The sequence below is a fragment of the Tachypleus tridentatus genome, chromosome 13 (genome assembly GCF_004210375.1).
Source record: "Tachypleus tridentatus isolate NWPU-2018 chromosome 13, ASM421037v1, whole genome shotgun sequence".
NCBI classification, from domain to species: domain Eukaryota; kingdom Metazoa; phylum Arthropoda; class Merostomata; order Xiphosura; family Limulidae; genus Tachypleus; species Tachypleus tridentatus.
In genome coordinates, this window is record NC_134837.1 from 157,167,685 (window position 1) to 157,186,288 (window position 18,604).

Genomic DNA, 18,604 nt, shown 5'->3' on the forward strand with positions numbered 1-18,604 from the left:
CTGGATATATTTGTTCCTTTCATTCTGATATTTAAGATAGGTATTCTTATTTGTATGACAAACATTGCACCTGAAAATAATAGAGGAATATGAACTTCCATTTTTGTAGACTATAAGCCAATTCTGTAGGGACATAAGCAATTATTAAACTATTAGCAACGATTTTATTGAACAAACTACAAAAAAGGTGGTTTTAGATAGGTCTTTTATATTTATTAATATTTTGTCAATATTTTATTCGAATAAATAAATTCTGGCCATCTGATGAGCACAACATACCACATTACGGTTTATTGCAAACTATCAACAGAAAAACACAATTGCAGAACAACATACAATATGTTTTAAGTTACAAAACTGCATAATGGGCTATCTTCACTGTGCCAATTGCCGTCTGTCGTGCCCGAATTTAACATCATAAACCCTCACGCTTACTGAAAAGCCATCAGGTAGGTAATCAAAATGAAGTTTATGACGAACGAGAATTATAAAAATGTAGCACCCACACATACGCCACTTAAAATCGATAACAACTCATTATTTTTACTCAATTACAAATAAGACATTGAAGTAGTTAACATAAAACATAACATGTTCAAATTTTTCAAACACACTGAAGATATAATCAAAGCGCATAGTGAAAAACAAAAGTTTACAAGAATCTGGACATCTTTCTAACCAGAGCTCCTTGTCACGATACTATCATAGTTAGCCATTGTAGACACAAAACCCGAATGTATGTTTACTACATCCTTATAATCACAACTTTTCCCATAAAAGTGATTTGTAGATAGTATACACAACGACTTCAACTCCTTCACGAGCATGTGTACACACATCTCCCCCTCAAGAGTGCCACCATTTGAGACTGAAATATTTACTCATATAAGAAAAAGGTATTCCCCTTCAAACTTCCCAAAGTTTGCTAGTTTCAAGGGCGAACATGTTCGGCAACGAGTTTCGATTATACGACCCACAGATTGCACTGATCACCAGGCCATGAGAAGCTCTGGGTCAGAAGGAAATTGAATTTTTCTTCATAGGCTGATTGTAAATAGTCTACCGCTAAAGAACGATCACATTAATAAATGAATCATTTGTCATTTGTTACCACATTCATGAATCACGCGTGAGGCTTCAAATAAGGCGCGTGCGTATTTAAATGTAAAAATTAAGACTGAACCTTCTTATGTGATAGCGCCTTTGTGGACTGAAAATTGGAAGACATTTATTGTTTCGTTTTAACTTTTGCTTAGCGTTCGCGGCAGACAAAGAATCTCTTTTTCTCTTTTAGTTTTGATAAACCATCGGAGTTCGTAGATGGCGTTACTGTCTGCGATTAATTTCATTTAATAGCAACTCGGGAATACCATCAAGAAATATTACTTGTTCTTGTATGTTCTCTGTTATCATTATCATTCGAACCTCTGGTTAGGTGTGTGTAAGAAATGTTTCATACATCACAACTACAAAATGATAACGGACAGTAACATATAACGCGGTTAATCAATCATGTAACAAAAAATGAAAACGTCTGATTTAGAGGAACTGTGTACATAAACGCCATGAGTCCCCATCTTTATTATTGTAGACAATGTTTCCGGATGAGATAATTTTGCTTCGTTTGACCATACCTCCATTTTACTTAACCGAATAGAGAAAGTGCGTCACAGTCAACCCTAATATTTTCAATTTTGTTTTCATTCTATCACTACCAGTGAGCCCCATATATTGCATTATATTAGGTAATCTTATATTTTTACCTATCACACCATTCCGTGTAAAGAAATGACCAAACTTTGTAAGATCACTCACCTTCTAGTAAAATACATAGGAAACTCCAATTTAATGTATAACTAGCTTTAAAAGGTCTGTTAAAAACACACAGGGCCCCTTTGTAAAATTCTATGGTAAACAAGGAACGCTGCTTCTAGTAACAAGTGAAATCGTGTTACAAACACGTACGTTCAATAACTTTAGCACATGATATGACATTAATTTGTGTCGAAAGGCTCGCAAAGAAAAACTTAATGTTATTACCTCAGTTTTCTTTTTAAATAATTAATCTTCTTTTAACTAATTGAATCATTAATTCCACTTGTACGATTTCGTCTTTGAAGCAAAAAGATTGCACATAAACACAAGACAAACATGTTAACGATTTCACGTATCAAGAATACGGCTTAGGTGAGGAAAAATATCTCAGGTAACAATTAATTTAATCTCTACATACATTTTCAATTCTCATGCATTAAGAATTAACGCTCGAATAATTTATCTGTATTTTGTTTACTTCTTTTCAATGTCTAAAATCGTTTCACAGCTTTGAGTCGGTTCGTAACTTTATAACATTAGATACCTTCTGCACCTCAACAAGTGTTATGATAGAAAAATTGTTCATTATATTGAATTTAAAATCCATGAATCCTGACAGTTCGTGCAGATGTTTTTCACTTTTAATAATTCGCGAATATTATCAAGAAAACTACAACACAAGTTTGGTCTATAACTGGAACAGAGACGCACCTGTTGTAATTCCTTTAAATGTCCAGTTACTGATGATGTTATCCTGATGATGATCTTTGGATGAGCTATGCTGTGGAAGTTTTTCCCTCTTATAATAAGTGTAGTACCTCCACTGGAAATAAATAAAACGAAATAAGCATACAAAATAACTGTACAAAAACAAGTTTCATTTGCGTGCGCCATTTATAATCTTTTCATGTCAGGCCCGATTGAATATGCTTTTATCAAACATTAGGAACTCCCAGTCAATGTACTCAGCTGATAAGTCGAAAGATAAAACATTAATAACAATAATAAACTTTAAAACTAGTCCTCCTTAAAGCATTTACATTTTTCCACATTTTCTGTATAAAGAACTACTTCATCTTATGTACTTTTATTTACATGTATTAAAATTACGGTTTAAAATATAACAGAAACATTCACCTAGAGTAATTATTAGAATCTTAGCTTCTTTGGGTTACTTTATATTGAATAAAGGCAAGAAATACATTAATTTATTTAAAATGTCAGATAATATTCAATGAAAAAAACTAAGCATTTTTTTTACCCAAAATACTACTAAATACAAACTTTTTAGAAGTTAAGCGTGGAACAGATGCAAATATAATTTTTATACACACATACTACAAAACTAGAATAATTTGTCAGTATTTTCCTTCTCCATACCTCTCAGTAGTAACTTTAGGAGTAATTGAGTGAATTTCTGGGTCTCCCATGTACAAGAAGAACTTGCTTATCTGCTTCAAGTCATTGTGGCTTCCATTTGTATTCTCCCCATATTCGAGTACCAGAACGTCATCTATCTCCAATGTCACATACCAAGGTTTGTTTTCGGTAGAAACGTTTTTAGAGTTTCCAGTATAAAATTCAATCTCGTTGTTCGTCGTTCTACGAAAGAAAATAATTCTAACTTCGTAGTGCATTCTTCTAAAGAACAAACACGTAGGTCTGGATAAGACCTACCAGAAGCTAGATGGCCAACTCTTCTGCTTGAGGTTTATACGTGATCCGAGACCATTGTATGTCATAGTACTTTAAGCATAATCATATATTTTATACAAATTTAAAATAAACTGTTAAAAGAAACCAGTGAAAATAAAAATATCTCCACTCACTCTCGCCCTGTTTCTCATTATATAAAAATGATGCATTATTATAACATATACTCAGTGGTCACTTTATTAGATACACCTGCTCTTTAACGCAAATAGCTAAACAGCGAATCATGTGGTTGCAACTCAATATATAAAGCATACAGATATGGTCAAGAGGTTCAGTTGTTGTTCGACCAAACGTTAGAATGTGGAAGATGCGTGATCTAAATGACTTTTACCGTGAAATGATTGTTGATGCCAGACGTGGTGGTACTCGGTAGTAGATAGGTGTACCTAGTAAAGTGGCTTCTGAGTGTAAAAAGCTTGGAAATTTGTTTGTTTGATAAACCTGTCAACAACATCTCTCAAGTTTCCATTATGACTGATTAATTTTCAGTATCTTGGGCTAACGAAATAGAAAAGAAATTATTAGTATTTTAATCCTTTTGGCTTTCTTGCACTTTCATATTAAGACAAAGAAGTAAAATAAATTCATAATATTGCAAAACATAGTTTAGCTTTCGTCATTCTTACCTAATCTCCTTGCATGTAATGGGACCCACTCTAATTTTTCTCTTTAATCCGATGTCCAAATTCTTCCCATACATTATCACTTTAGTTCCACCCGATAAAGGCCCTTGAGAAGGATAGACTCCGAAAACAACAGGAATCTAAAGAAATATTAGTGAATGTACAGGACCGTATAAACTCAATACTACTACTTCAGCAAACATATATGTATTTATAGTAGGCCTAACGATACGTACGGTTACTTGTTACTTAGTTTCCATTACGTCTAGACACATTTATTTACTCTGTTCTTTCTATAATGTTTCCACTAAGTAAATATTATTTTGTTTTGCAGATTTTATCCATTTTCCTCCTCAGCATTTATAGAGATATGAACTATCTCTCTAATTTATAAAGCATTACTGTCTTGTTTTAATGCACTCTTCACTTTGACTGGGCCCGGCATGGCCAAGCGCGTAAGGCGCGCGACTCGTAATCCGCGGGTTCGCGGCCGCGTCGCGCTAAACATGCTCGCCCTCCCAGCCGTGGGGGCGTATTAATGTGACGGTCAATCTCACTTTTCGTTGGTAAAAGAGTAGCCCAAAAGTTGGCGGTGGGTGGTGATGACTAGCTGCCTTCCCTCTAGTCTTACACTGCTAAATTAGGGACGGCTAGCACAGATAGCCCTCGAGTAGCTTTGTGCGAAATTCCAAAAAAACAAAAACAAACAAACACTTTGACTGATTTTTCGTCATAAACAAAAATTCATTCTCACTTTGTTTCGTACTTTGCTTAGTTTATTTTTTCAATTAAATCAGCCAGAAAATATTTTATATCTTTTCCTGCAGTTCCTCCTGGTATTGCAGCTACTATTCTTACTTCTAATGTCAATCAGTGCACTTGAGAATAACAGGAACAAATCATACAGTAAATTACGTCTTTATGGCTTATCAATTCAAGTGTGTCTTCTACTTAAAAAAAAAAAGTTGCGAAACATTTACAAAAAAAAAACCTGCCATCTGCAATACACGTGTTTAAAAATGTTATCTTAAATATCTAGTACCTTTAGCATTGTTTTATAAACAGCTTTTGACACTTAGAAGCCAGAAACCTTTTTTCATTGCAACGTAGCAAGCAAGACATTATTCTTGGGAAACATAGTGCTTGAATTTTAAAGAATTTAGAAAAGAAATTATAACAAACTTGGAAATGGTTTCTCCTTAAAAAAATTATGACAAGCTTTGAAATGGTTTCTCCTTAAAAAATATAAATTATAACAAGCTTGGAAATGGTTTCTCCTTAAAAAGAGAAATTATAACAAACTTGGAAATGGTATCTCCTTCAAAAAAAGAAATTATAACAAGCTTGGAAATGGTTTCTCCTTAAAAAAAAGAAATTATAACAAGCTTGGAAATGGTTTCTCCTTAAAAAAAAAAGAAATTATAACAAGCTTGGAAATGGTTTCTCCTTAAAAAAAGAAATTATAACAAGCTTGGAAATGGTTTCTCCTTAAAACAAAAGTGTGGGAAAGGTACAAAAGAAATTCCGTGTGATTCGTAGTGATTTTTTATTGCAAAATAAACAGATATGAAAATAAGGTCTAACATTGAGACGTGGACACACCACAGGAGTCTGAATTGGTAAAAATTCCTTAAAAAAGATCCAATCCAACATCGTTTTAAAATCTCATGGGCACACATGTGCACCAAGCTTCATTTGGCAAGTTAAACAGTGCGACGACTATCGTCTTCTTGCATTGTCTTGAATTATGTAGATACAACAATGAGACACAGTGTTTGCTTTTTCACTCGAGGCATGTTTATTATTGGAAATGAAAAACCATTGTAGTAGTATGGAAAAAAATTTCAAAAAATATTACAGAAACTTCCTTCGGAAAACAAAATGATATTTCACAAGAAAGTCACCTTTAAACTTTTTGCATTCAAAAACCCCGGATACAGTTAATTTGTTACAGACTCAAAAAGTCTCTTGTTAAAATCTATATAGATATGTAGCTTAGAATTATAATGTTGTATAGTTTTACGTATGACAAGATTATGATGCTGCGAATTCTGGTGTTGTAACCTAGTTCCAATACGACATTAATAAATGAATAATTAAAACAAATGTACTGTTGACGCTACAAATTTGTCTGAAGTTTTAAGCACAATATCTGCAACTGATTGCTTAAAAACTTACAATCTTATGACTAACCTTGTAGCTGTAATCACTTGTGGAAGTGGTTGTTCCTCTAATATCATAGTGCACAGAATTCCATGATAAGTCCAACACCGTAATCTCGATTGGTCCTGTCTTTTCTTTCTGAATTCTTTTGGTTTTACAATGCAACCTGGATTGTTAGGTTTCGTTACATTTCATATAATAAAGTAATAAAAAATTTAATAACACTTGATGCGTTATGAAAAAATGTTTTAGACTTCATGGCCACAATGACAAAATATTTTCTTACTCGTCTGATAATGAATATATTCGTTTAATTAAGACTGGTATTTTAGAATGTTACTCACAGTGTTTCAAGGCTTGAGACTAAAAGTTAAGTAGCCCCCCTATATTTACAAATTCAAAATCAGTCAGTGCCTATTCCAAAATTATTTGCTGATTGTAATCCATTTTGTGTTTGATTATTGAACCATGCACTCGCACCTCTTCCACACATATTGAATCCTAAAAGGGGGGAATAAGTTAACAGCTTCCCCCTCACTCCAACTATGAGCAATTCAAAATTGCATTGCGTTAACGTTATACATTTGATAATTCTTCATTTTGCATTCCACTTCCAGGAGAACATTAAATGTGATCCACGATAAACAAAAGACAAATAATCACGTTCAATCCATAGATATCTATCTACACTTGAGTCCTTTATCCTGAGAAGAATGGACATGGACAAATTTAATGCCTTTCAAATATAATAATGTAACGTCTCATGCGTAAAAGTAACCTGAACTATTTAGAAATATGGACATTTATTTGTCCCGGCATGGATGGCCAAGCGATTAAGGCACTCGACTCGTAATCCGAGGTTCGCGGGTTCGAATCCTCGTCATACAAAACATGCTTGCCCTTTCAGCCGTGGAAGCGTTGTAATGTGATGCTTAATTCCACTAACTGTTTGTAACAGAGTAGCCCAAGAGAGGGTGGTGATGACTAGCTGCCTTTCCTCTAGTCTTACACTACTAAGCTAGGGACAGCTAACGCAGATAGCCCTCGTGTAGCTTTGCGCGAAATTAAAAAAACAAACAAAAACAATTATACTTTCGGTTCATTCAATGTTTCAGTGATTCTTTATCCCATGAGGGTTTTGCTTAATATTTACAACAAATTATGTTGAAAAAAGTTTATATTTAATACCTGTTCTTATGAACAAAGCTACAGAAAATACTATCTGTACTCTATCCACTGTAAGTATCCAAACCTAAATTTGTAACGATATAAACTTAAAAACTTATTGCTGGGCAACGTGGGGGCCTAAATTTTAGGAAAACTTTATTACGCATTTTAATGGCAGCTGTGTATTTAGTTGTTATTACTTTAGTGAAAAACAGCAAAATTGGCTACATTTGCTCTGTCCAGTCCATAACCTTACCGCTACACCCACCGGGGACCCATGTATTTGAATGATGGAAATGTATCATATGATTAAATGTGATTTCTATACTATTAAAATAACCAAAACATTCAAATATACTTATCAGTACACTAAGTGTGATTATAGCGCTGTCGCATATAGAACATTTGAAACGTTTTACTTAAGAAATATTGTTTCAGTTCTTCTCTTAATATTTTCTTTAATACCAAGAGTATAATATCAAACGTACAGTACAAACTGCATGATACTTTACGCGCATTATGACAATAATATTGTTCAATAACAACACAGAATTACCAATAATCAAAGCTACAAACTGGGTCTACTAGTAAACAATGTTGAAACTTTGTCTCATCATAGTTGCTTTAATAATGAAGTAAACAAATAACCAAACGTGGCCTTAACTGAGGGTTACTCTTATTTTGTTTGTTTAATTTGACGTAAAGCTGCATGAAGACTATCTGCGCTAGCTGTCCCTAGCTTAGCAGTGTAAGACTAGAGGGAAGGCAGCTAGTCATCCCCATCCACTGTCAACTCTTAGACTACTTTTTTACCAACGAATAGTGGGATTGACCGTGACATAATAACACCCCCACGGCTTATAGGCGAACATGTTGGTGTGACGGCGATTGGAACCCGCGACCCGCAGGTTGCGAGTCGAATGCCTTAACCACCTGGCCATGCTGAGCTCGGGTTAGTCTTAATAATGATGTAACAGCTAACAAAATGTGGCTTTAATAATGAAGTGACAACTAATAAAATGTGGCCTTAATCAATTTTTTTTTTTAAACGAACGTTTAAACTTGGACACATATGATTACGAAATGAAAGGATAAATACCAAGTACAAATAAGAAACATTCACTAAACTTACCTATTTATTGTATGTACCTGAATGTCGCATATTTCACCAGCAACTCTCACACTAATGTTTTCATTAGGAGTTGAACCAAAATTATTTCCTTCAATGGTGATGAGAGTACCGCCTTCTATTGATCCATTTAGTGGAAAAACTGAAAAAATTCCAAATATGTAGATAAAATAGCCCTTGTTCTCTTAATATTTACTGAATACGTACCCAATAGTGTCCTGTATTATCACCAGCGCTCTTTTTATAGTCTTACATAGATACGTAACAGTGCTTTCCATAGTCACCGGTTTTATACAAGTATGTTGGTGTTCTGCATTATCACAAATTTTACGTGCGTAGTCATATCCTTGAATATCATTCGGAAAAGGGCTCTTCATTATTATCAGTATCACAAACGTGCGTAACAGTATTGTGTGTTGTCACCAGTTTTACGTTGTATGTTACAGCGTTATACACTATCTTCTGTTTGACTTACGTTAATTAGAGCGTTCTGCACTGTCACCAGTTTTTACAGAACCAAGCGCTCTCGTTCATGCTCTTGTGCACTTTTTAGAATAGCTTCTGGAAGTTTTTTATACGAGAAATTCATGTTCAAATGTGCATTAAACCACAGTGTTAAAACTACCATCCTCTTTGTCATTATTTACATTAATACATTAGTTTCATTTTAACCCATTACAATAATTGTTAAGCGAAATATAATGTTTGTACACTAAAGGATTACTCGTGTCAATAAAAAAAAATTATGTGTTCACCTTGTTAACTGATGGTGGGCAAGTCATCGCTGAAAAGTTAGCATTACAATCTTCTCTAACAGAACAATGTGTTCCACACCAACCACACTGCAGTGGGTCTGGCTTTGTAAGACAAGAATGGCAGTCCTCATAAAACATACAGGAACTAACTGGAATCTTCACTATCTATAAATATAAGCATGATATTTTAGTAATAGTAAAATTAGAAAACAAAATGGTTTTAATTTAAATCTTTTATAGTTTCGAATTTGATAACTAGCTGTTTTCATATTTATGTCCATTTCGTACCTGAACTTAAAATGCACTGAAATCAAGCACTAAAGAGAAAACACTTTCTGTAGAACTCAAGAAACGTCAAGTATTTAATAAACTTAGACTGCTTGAATACAAAGGTTTTTAAATAAATAATAAATATATTTTTTCTTGAAATATTAGATCCGAAAAATATATACATTTTTTTTTTTTTTTACATTTTGGTAAGAATTTTGTTTGTTTGTTTTGAATTTCGCGCAATGCTACACAAGGGCTATCTGCATTAGACATGCATAATTTAGCAAAGAAAGACTGTAGGAAAGGCAACTAGTCATCACCACCCACTGCCAACTCCTGGGGTACTCTTTTTACCAACGAATAGTGGGATTGACTTTCACATTATAGGGCCCCCACGACTAAAAGAGCGAGCACGTTTGATGTAACGTGGATTCGAACCTGCAACAATCGGATTTTTTAGACGGAAGCACAATATGTTTTTCTTTTTGGTAATTGAGTAAAATTTTTTATGTTATCAAAAATGTTTTTTTTTCGCGTTGTCAAAGTTAAGTAGTTATGGATATAAATATCGTTCTTAACCATATATATTCTAGATCAACATTTCTCTTACGAGTCATGTCCGAAATATTTGTTTTTTAAATATGACTTGCAGAATAATATGTATCCTTCGTAAAATTAAATTAATATAAATTAGAAGCCTTTATCTTTTAAAAAGGTTTTAATATGCACGAAATATATATTTTTTCAAAACATAAACTTTGATATTTTTGTGGGTCTACGAACAAATTTTAAATTAAAAGGTTACTAGGTGAAAAGGTCATCAGGTTACCTAAACTTTGAGAACCGCTGTTTTAGATTCAAAAATTCTTTTTTTCACATAATGAAAACATTTTTTTATTAAACAAAAAATATCAATATAAAAAATCAACCCATAACACAATTCAGGGTACGAGCGAAAAATGTGAAATAAAAATACTGTGACGTTATTTTTCAATTGGACAATGACACACACCTGGTTTCCACTAATAGCATATAGATTATTTCCTGACGGGTCAAAGGCAGTTGATGGTCGTACTGATCGATCAGTGGAGTTAGGAGCAGCAATGTTTACCTTCAGTAAAATTTCGTTTGTTTTATCAGAATTATATACAAGCTGAAAAGAGAAAAAAAAAATATATATGTAATATATATATACATACACATATAATGTACTTATATGTGCGTGTGTGTCTTTATAAGCCCCTAAGTTCTATCCTCCAGTGGGACATCTGTACGTTTACGGACTAACAACGATAGAATCCGAGATTTGATTCACCGATTTTGCTTTGTTCTAAAATAAATCCTACGTTTTATCACATATAAGTTATCAATAGTTTAAATACATTAACAGCTTTCAAAATAAAATAACAATTTTAAGATTATATAGAACTGATAAAGCATTTCGTATATATTGTTATATAAGTTTCAAATAAAACTACTTTCCTTTGGAGTGAGTTCCGTTAACCATGTTCTAAAAAATTAAGGTAACGTTAAGTTACTTGGTTTTCCATAGAGCCGGTTGACTCTATATGTAGGGATGGTCAAGATACTTAATAGTCATAATTCAAAAACGTACGTTAAAAAATCAACAGTAACAACGAGTTTTGTTTTAAAAAATGATCAAACCAGAAAGTGACCAACCAACCAAACTTTTCATTTTTCTTCTTGTTATTTTAATCGAGATAACACTACAGATAGTTTGTCATTAACCTTAGTTTAAGCTTAAATCCACTCTACGTGTTTCTGGACAGTGCATAATATCATCGTTTAGTTGTAATAACTAGTAGTTGTTTCTTTTAAATCATAATTCTAGTCTAAACGATGTTACCATTACTCCCTTGAAATTAGTTGTTGTTTTTTACAGAAATATGGTGTTACTTTAAAACGTTTAAGTAATTGGTAAGACAGTAATTATCAACCAAGAATAGATGAACATTGAAAGACTGTAACATGTAGTGGATTCCTGATGCTTCTTAAACTATACAATCTTTGTCTTTAGTAAGCCACCCCTCTATTATGTTTGAAGGAATAAAAAATTAAAACACATTATATTAATTTTTATTACATACAATTATAGAGTACACTAAGTTTCAGTCAGGGAAAAAATCATAAAACAAATAACTTTTTATATTAAATGATATAAAAAATGTAGGGTGTTACAGCTATAATAGATCGTCCCTACATGACTTTCAATATTAGAATTTAACGTTTCACTCAGAATGTATATTTGACTATAATATTACTGCAGTTGGAACTTTATATTCTTCACTGTTAGTATACAGTTGGTTTATCATACTATAATGGTTATGTCACAGTTGGCATCAGTGCAGTGTGATTAAGAGGTTAGGACTTACGTACAAGGAAAAACAAGATAAATCAAAATATGTCTAAATTATTACAAACTCTGGCTACGAGGTCGGTTCAATTGACCGACTACATAACCATTTTGTACTCATTAATTATACAGTGTAACATTAAATTTCAATATTAAAAGTCATGTAGGAATGATCGATGTACAATTGTATCATCCCTATATTCTTGTTTGCATTATTTTTAGCATTACGTTCCTACATCATTTTACATTTACATTTTTTTGTTTCTTGTATTGCAGGGTCGTCACATTCTAACTTCCCCCTTACTTTTAAGTGAAAATTTCAGATTTTCCTGACCTACACAACATACTTGATATTTCAGCTTTACTAACATTTCAATTGTCTCCCAGTGGGACAGCAGTAAAACTACGAACTTATAGTGCTCAAATCTGGGGTTCGATTTCGCGAGGTGGAAACAATTGATAACCTAGCATGGCTTTCCTCTCAAACAAACACCTCTTAATTAATACCAGTTTAGCTCGTAATCTGGTTATCAAGGATAGTAAGAACTTCAGAACATACGTACTTTGGACTGCTATAGAAAAAAAATATTCATACAAGGACACTGCAACTTGATGGCATGTAGCAAAACAAAATAAATAAATATTTATTTATTAAAGAATATTTAATCTAACCTGTCATGTTTCAAGTGTATTTGTAGATGTATCAAAGGACAATTGTTTAAGAGTAATTACACATCACAAACACACGTGCGAATGAAAAACCAGGAGAGGCGTTTTCCATACATCCAGTTGCATCAACCATCCAGTGTATCTCCTCAGCTAATTTATTCATTTAACACAATAGCTTGTTATTTATATTTAGTAACCTTAGTTTTATCATACTTTTCCTGTTTGTTTAGTCACTCAACCATAGTCTCATTACATCTGCCTAATAATGTCGATAAAAATCCGTTTCTGTCGTCATTTATAGTTTAAAATTTCTTAATACTTAGAAAGTACGAAGAATTTAAAATGTTGATAAATAACAGTTGAAGAAACTTGATAGACCGAGCGCGTTTGGAAGTTAGATCTTCTTCCAGAGGTGAAATAGGTAAATTTAAGGGGTTTTACCTAAAGAAAACCTATACATCAATATTCAAATATCTAGCACATAAAAACGTTATAGTGAGAAACGAAAAGCCAGGAAAACTAATTCCATAATTCACGTTTCCAAATAACTAAAGGTTCAAACGAAAGGTTCTTTTAACTGTAATTTTTACTTCTCCAAAAATTTCCTTTATTTCCAAAAAATAAAGTCGAGATTAAAACACAAGATGAAATATATTTTTTGTACTTTAACATCGTGTAAGAGAACTAGGTATAAACATAAAGAAGTTAATCAACTAACTTACGATCTCTAATACGAACATAATTTTCAAAATCGTAAGAAGTAATAACCTCTGTTCATGAAACAATACAAGCAAGATGATCCACTTTTCTTTACACTAAAATATATCTATAAACAATGATGCAAATAGGCAACACAATTAAAATATTTTGTTTACATATTCAACCTCCAGTCATTTTAAGATACAACTTAAGGTATGTCGACGTGAAATTCAGACATAATTTTGACACAAATTGAACCGATATACGTTTCTTTCGATGGTATGGCCATTGAATTTTACTTAAATTCTCTGTTATCTCTTCTGTCTCATGAAAACGACTTACTGTTTGAATTTCTATGCTTGTCTATTTCCGTTTTGTCACAAATAGACCAAATAATTCCTAATTAACGTACATATAAAATTATGATGTACCTGTGTAAGTGTTTATAACATGATGTGCAATAATCAAATTATGAAATTAAAATGGATTTTTAGGGATCTCATCACTTGAAAAATCAATACTTGGAAATACTTTAGAACTACCCAGATGTTTTTCTAGTTCTTTGTTTTCTTTTCGGTGTGTATATTAATATTTACGTTCCACGTGCAAGAAAGCAACTTTATAAGAACAACAATGACAGGTATAATTGTACTTGAACACAAACAACATTTAACGATAGGTCGTTCTAAACAACAAATAACAGTTTTTGATCTAAAATAATCTTTAGTAGTAGCATCTAATATTCTCAGGCATGGTCAGGTAGGAATAAAACGTTTTCTTCATGAAATAAGGTAAAATAAAAAATAAATTGAATTATTTATTATTCTGGAAAGACGTTAAAATACAGTGCTGTGCAAAAGTGTTACGATAAAGTCACAAATTAGATTTCAGGCTATTTTCAAAGAACAATGGAAGGTAAGTCACTGATGAAACGTCAGAATTCTATTAATCTTCATATTTAGTACAAGAAACTCGGTAGAAGCGCACAAGTTTAATAAACAGTTAATATTTTGTGTCGCTCCCTTTTGCTTTAATAACTACAGACAGTCTTTCAGACATTATTGCAATATATTTAATCAAAGTGTTTATTGAAATTTTACTCCAAATGTCTCTAATACACCCCATAAAGTTTCTTTGAAAGTTTCTTATCTATCAAATCCCAGATCTGCTCAATTAGGTTCAGATTGGAGCTCTGTGGGGGGCATTGCATAATTTGAATAACTCCAAAAGCTTCTTTCTTATCTAAGTAATTTCTGCATAGGATGGATGAGTGTTTGGAATCATTTTCTTTTTGGTAGTAGAATCCTCAATAATGCACAAATTACTAGGTATAACATATCAAATGGTACTTGCGCTGGTGAATTATTCCACCTATTATGCACATTTTTATTGTCGCCTAGGCAGAAAAACCCCCTCAAACTATCACACTGCCTCCAAATGCTTTATGGTACATGTTATCTTTCCCCTTCTTTTCCGCTAAGAACACAATCTAAGATTAGAACCAAATATTTCAAACTTGAATTTATCTGTCTATAGCATCCTTTTTCAATCATCAACAGTCCAGTATTGTACTTTCGGGAAATTTCTTTCTCTTGACAATAGCACAGTACTGTACATTATTAATATCGAAAATTAACTAGTAATAAACGATGGTTTTAAACAGTTCTATAAAACCAAGCTTATGTATTCCACGACAATACCGATATATACAAATATACATGTACATCTCATGTTTAAAAATAATTTCCTAAAACATACGGACTTCCATTGTTTACTCACAAAAATAAATGTATAATTTGAAATTAAAAACGTACAACATCATTGGTCTCAATAAAAACATAAATTTGGTTTTAAAAAGCAATACTGTTTGTTTTAAATTGTTCATTATTGAGAAAAACAACACATTACTATTGATTTCAGAACAAAGTTTCAAGAGCGTTAAATAAACTAAAAATTCATTATTTCGAATATTATATTCATTTTACATGTTTATTTAGAGCGAAACGAAATGAAATTGAAAAAAAAACGTTTTGAATAAAACTTCCTAAATTGAAAAGGTGAATTCCATAGATTTTATCATAGTAACAAGTAATGATCCAGCCTTGAAATAAACGTGTTAAAAGAAGGAGAAAGGGTAAGGGTACTAGGACTGAAGGTGTTTCCTGAAGGTATTAGTAATTCAGTATTACCAAATACAACCCTAGCATATCCTTCAAGAATACCCAACCAGTGAGTTTAACAATAGTGCAACGTTGGTTTTCCAACTCAGGAAAAACATGTGTCCAGCTAGTTTTAATGTCAACTCAACATACACTGAAAATGCTATGGTCTTTATATTAACGTTTTATTTTTTATTATACAAATGAAAAAAAACCAACACACGTGTTTCAAAGTAATATTATGCTTTAAGACACATTTGTTTCAACACATGATGATAAATGTTGTGGGAGGGTTAAGCATCCTCAGTTTTCTCAGCTAAATTTAAGTAAATAGATAGTAAGAACAAAATATAGCTTAAATTAGGGAAAAATATTTTTCCCCAAATATTCCGTTTAGACAGCAAATGAAAAATCAAAATATTTGACATTAGATTACTCTTAATCTGTTGTTTATTTCACCGTAATGGAGATGTAATTAATTTGTAGCCAGTCTTAACCAGTAACTTATGTGGAATTAACATTAACTTAACTCTTTTCTTTTTTTGTATTGCTATTAATTGTTTCATTACAAATTCTTTTTTCCTTTTTCTTACGTCATCATCTCAATAATTTTATTAATCTTCATACATTTGTTTCCTTTGCTTTTAAAATCAATTTCGTCAGTTTCGTCTTACACTTTTGTGTTACATGGAACACAATAGAAAATGATTAATGTTAAAACATTTTTAAACATAATTAGCTTTATAAAATTTAAGTAATCAATACAACACGTGAATGTAGAACTAAACCGTTTTATTTTGTAAAAATTGAATTAATAGTTTGTTTCGATAGATATCCACCACTTTCAACTGTAATTTTAGGCACAACTATAGTGGTGCCACCAGGCACAAGAATGCAAAGGATATTAGCAAATAAAATTTAAATACGTTTTGAAAACTTTTCTGTATGTGAGAGAAAATATAGACGTCAGTAAAGAATAACGTTCTCGAGAGTTAAATCCGCTGCTAGATGACCATTCAATAAAGAAAAAACACAAGTATTACTGTGACTTGTAAAACATTTAGTATTGCCCAACATGCTCTATGTATACTTCTTCTGATACAATCATATATATTTAACACCGTTAATATATCCAAATACGTATGGAAATATTCGTAAAAGTCGTATATTTGTCACTATACGGTCAATCTTAACTTGATTTAAATATGTATGACCCTTTTTTAACGGTGTTAGAATATATATCGCCTTAAAAACGATAACCCTGTCCAAACTTGTAATAGTAATCGATTATATAAAATACTGATACTCCTTTCAAACACATACAAAACTGCAATCTAACTCATTATATAAAACTTAAAGTCAAGTTAATATTTCCCATAATAATACAAAACGTTTTACCTTAAGCAAATTGCCGTCTTCTGTACCTATCCAGGTAACCATTCTTCTATTCTGTGTCATCACAGTTATGCTGGTCACGTGATGACGCATGTGTCCTCGAAAGTCTCCGTTTAAGCTATCTGCTATTTTAATATAACGATTCCAGCCTGATCCGCAAAAATTTTCATCAACGTGATCGCCCTGCTATAAAGTTAAAAAAAAAAAAGAGTAATATGGAATACTGAGTTATAACATTTTTCGTGATATTAGTATTTAATATTTTCAACCTGAACGATGCCAAATGCGACACAAACGAAACTACTGACCAGGGAAAACAAAACAATTACACACCACCGCCACGCATGCAGCCCGGAACGTTAACCTCTAAACCGCGTCTGTTTGTTTGTTTGTTTTGAATTTCGCGCAAAGCTACTTGAGGGCTATCTGCGCTAGCCATCCCTAATTTAGCAGTGTAAGACTAGAGGGAACGCAGCTAGTCATCACCACCCACCGCCAACTCTTGGACTACTCTTTTACCAACGAATAGTGGGATTGGCCGTATATTGTAACGTCCCCACGGTTGAAAAGGCGAGCATGTTTGGTACGACGGGGATGCGAACCTGCGACCCTCAGATTAGGAGTCGCACGCCTTAACCCACCTGGCCATGCCGGGCCGACCGCGTCTGATTTTGTGAAGTTTAGTAACCTTGACAGAAAATATGCATACGCTACTAGACAAATAGTTTTTGCGTATTTCTTATATAAAACTCTGAGCTACAAAACAATTTATATATAACATTTGGTGAAGGATATCATGATATATTATACGCACTGTAATTTGTTCTTGAACTGATAAAGAGAAAGATCTATGGAAAAAAGAAAAAGTTACTTAATCATGAAAATGTTTAATGTTTGTTGTTTGGTACGATAAATAAAACAATGACGGAACATTACTGTTAGTTTAGATATTTGCACAAAGCTACACAAAGGCTATCTGCGCTAGTTGTTCCTTATTTTGAGATAATCAAATATGGGTCAGTGCCTACCACCAACTATTTGACAACTCTACCCTTTTTTTTATTTTTTATGTTAACACGACGCAAACATTGCACCCTTGGATCCACAGTCCGACATGCTAACCAATAAGCCGCTCCCGGCTCTTGGGTGAACATGTTCTAGAATACCAGTGAGCTGACTGAAGTAAACCACAATAGGGTTTCGCAATGCACAATTATAAACTCTGACATACGAATAATATGCATATCAGTTTGGTATCTCTCTTACAAAAGTTCCTCGGTACATCAACAGTTAGTTTACAAATCACAAAGCTAAGATCTTGGGTTCTATTCCTCGTGGTGGACAGAGCACAAACAACTCATTGTGTAAGTTTCCTCTTAAAACAAAACAAAAATTATTTGAGAACATAGATCTGCTGTTCGTGTATGTGGTACACAAACATAAACACGACAATTCTATACACACTTGTAAACACATGGTTATGGAACAAGTTAGTTGGCCTATTCTAACATCCGTACATTGAGATATAATAATTACAAAACTACAACGTTTAGTAATCAAAGTAATGAGACAATAGGAGAAGTGATCCCATAGCCAAAAATAATGATCCAAGTAAAAACTGATCTGGAGATTTGCATACTGAAAATAAAAAAAACAGCACAAAACTTGTC

General features: G+C 32.7%; 1 protein-coding gene across 1 annotated transcript in view; it reads right to left on the reverse strand.

The window, feature by feature from the left end:
* Nucleotides 1-18,604, reverse strand: part of LOC143236343 (hepatocyte growth factor receptor-like) — an 81,249-nt gene that overhangs the window by 35,148 nt on the left and 27,497 nt on the right. The window contains exons 3-11 of the mRNA XM_076474617.1: nt 16,938-17,120; nt 10,651-10,791; nt 9,369-9,533; nt 8,867-8,984; nt 8,617-8,755; nt 6,348-6,483; nt 4,158-4,294; nt 3,196-3,417; nt 2,527-2,638 (exon numbers count right to left, since the gene is read on the reverse strand). Of these exons, the coding sequence (XP_076330732.1) occupies nt 2,527-2,638; nt 3,196-3,417; nt 4,158-4,294; nt 6,348-6,483; nt 8,617-8,755; nt 8,867-8,984; nt 9,369-9,533; nt 10,651-10,791; nt 16,938-17,120 (1,353 nt within the window). The remainder of the gene's footprint in view (nt 1-2,526; nt 2,639-3,195; nt 3,418-4,157; nt 4,295-6,347; nt 6,484-8,616; nt 8,756-8,866; nt 8,985-9,368; nt 9,534-10,650; nt 10,792-16,937; nt 17,121-18,604) is intronic.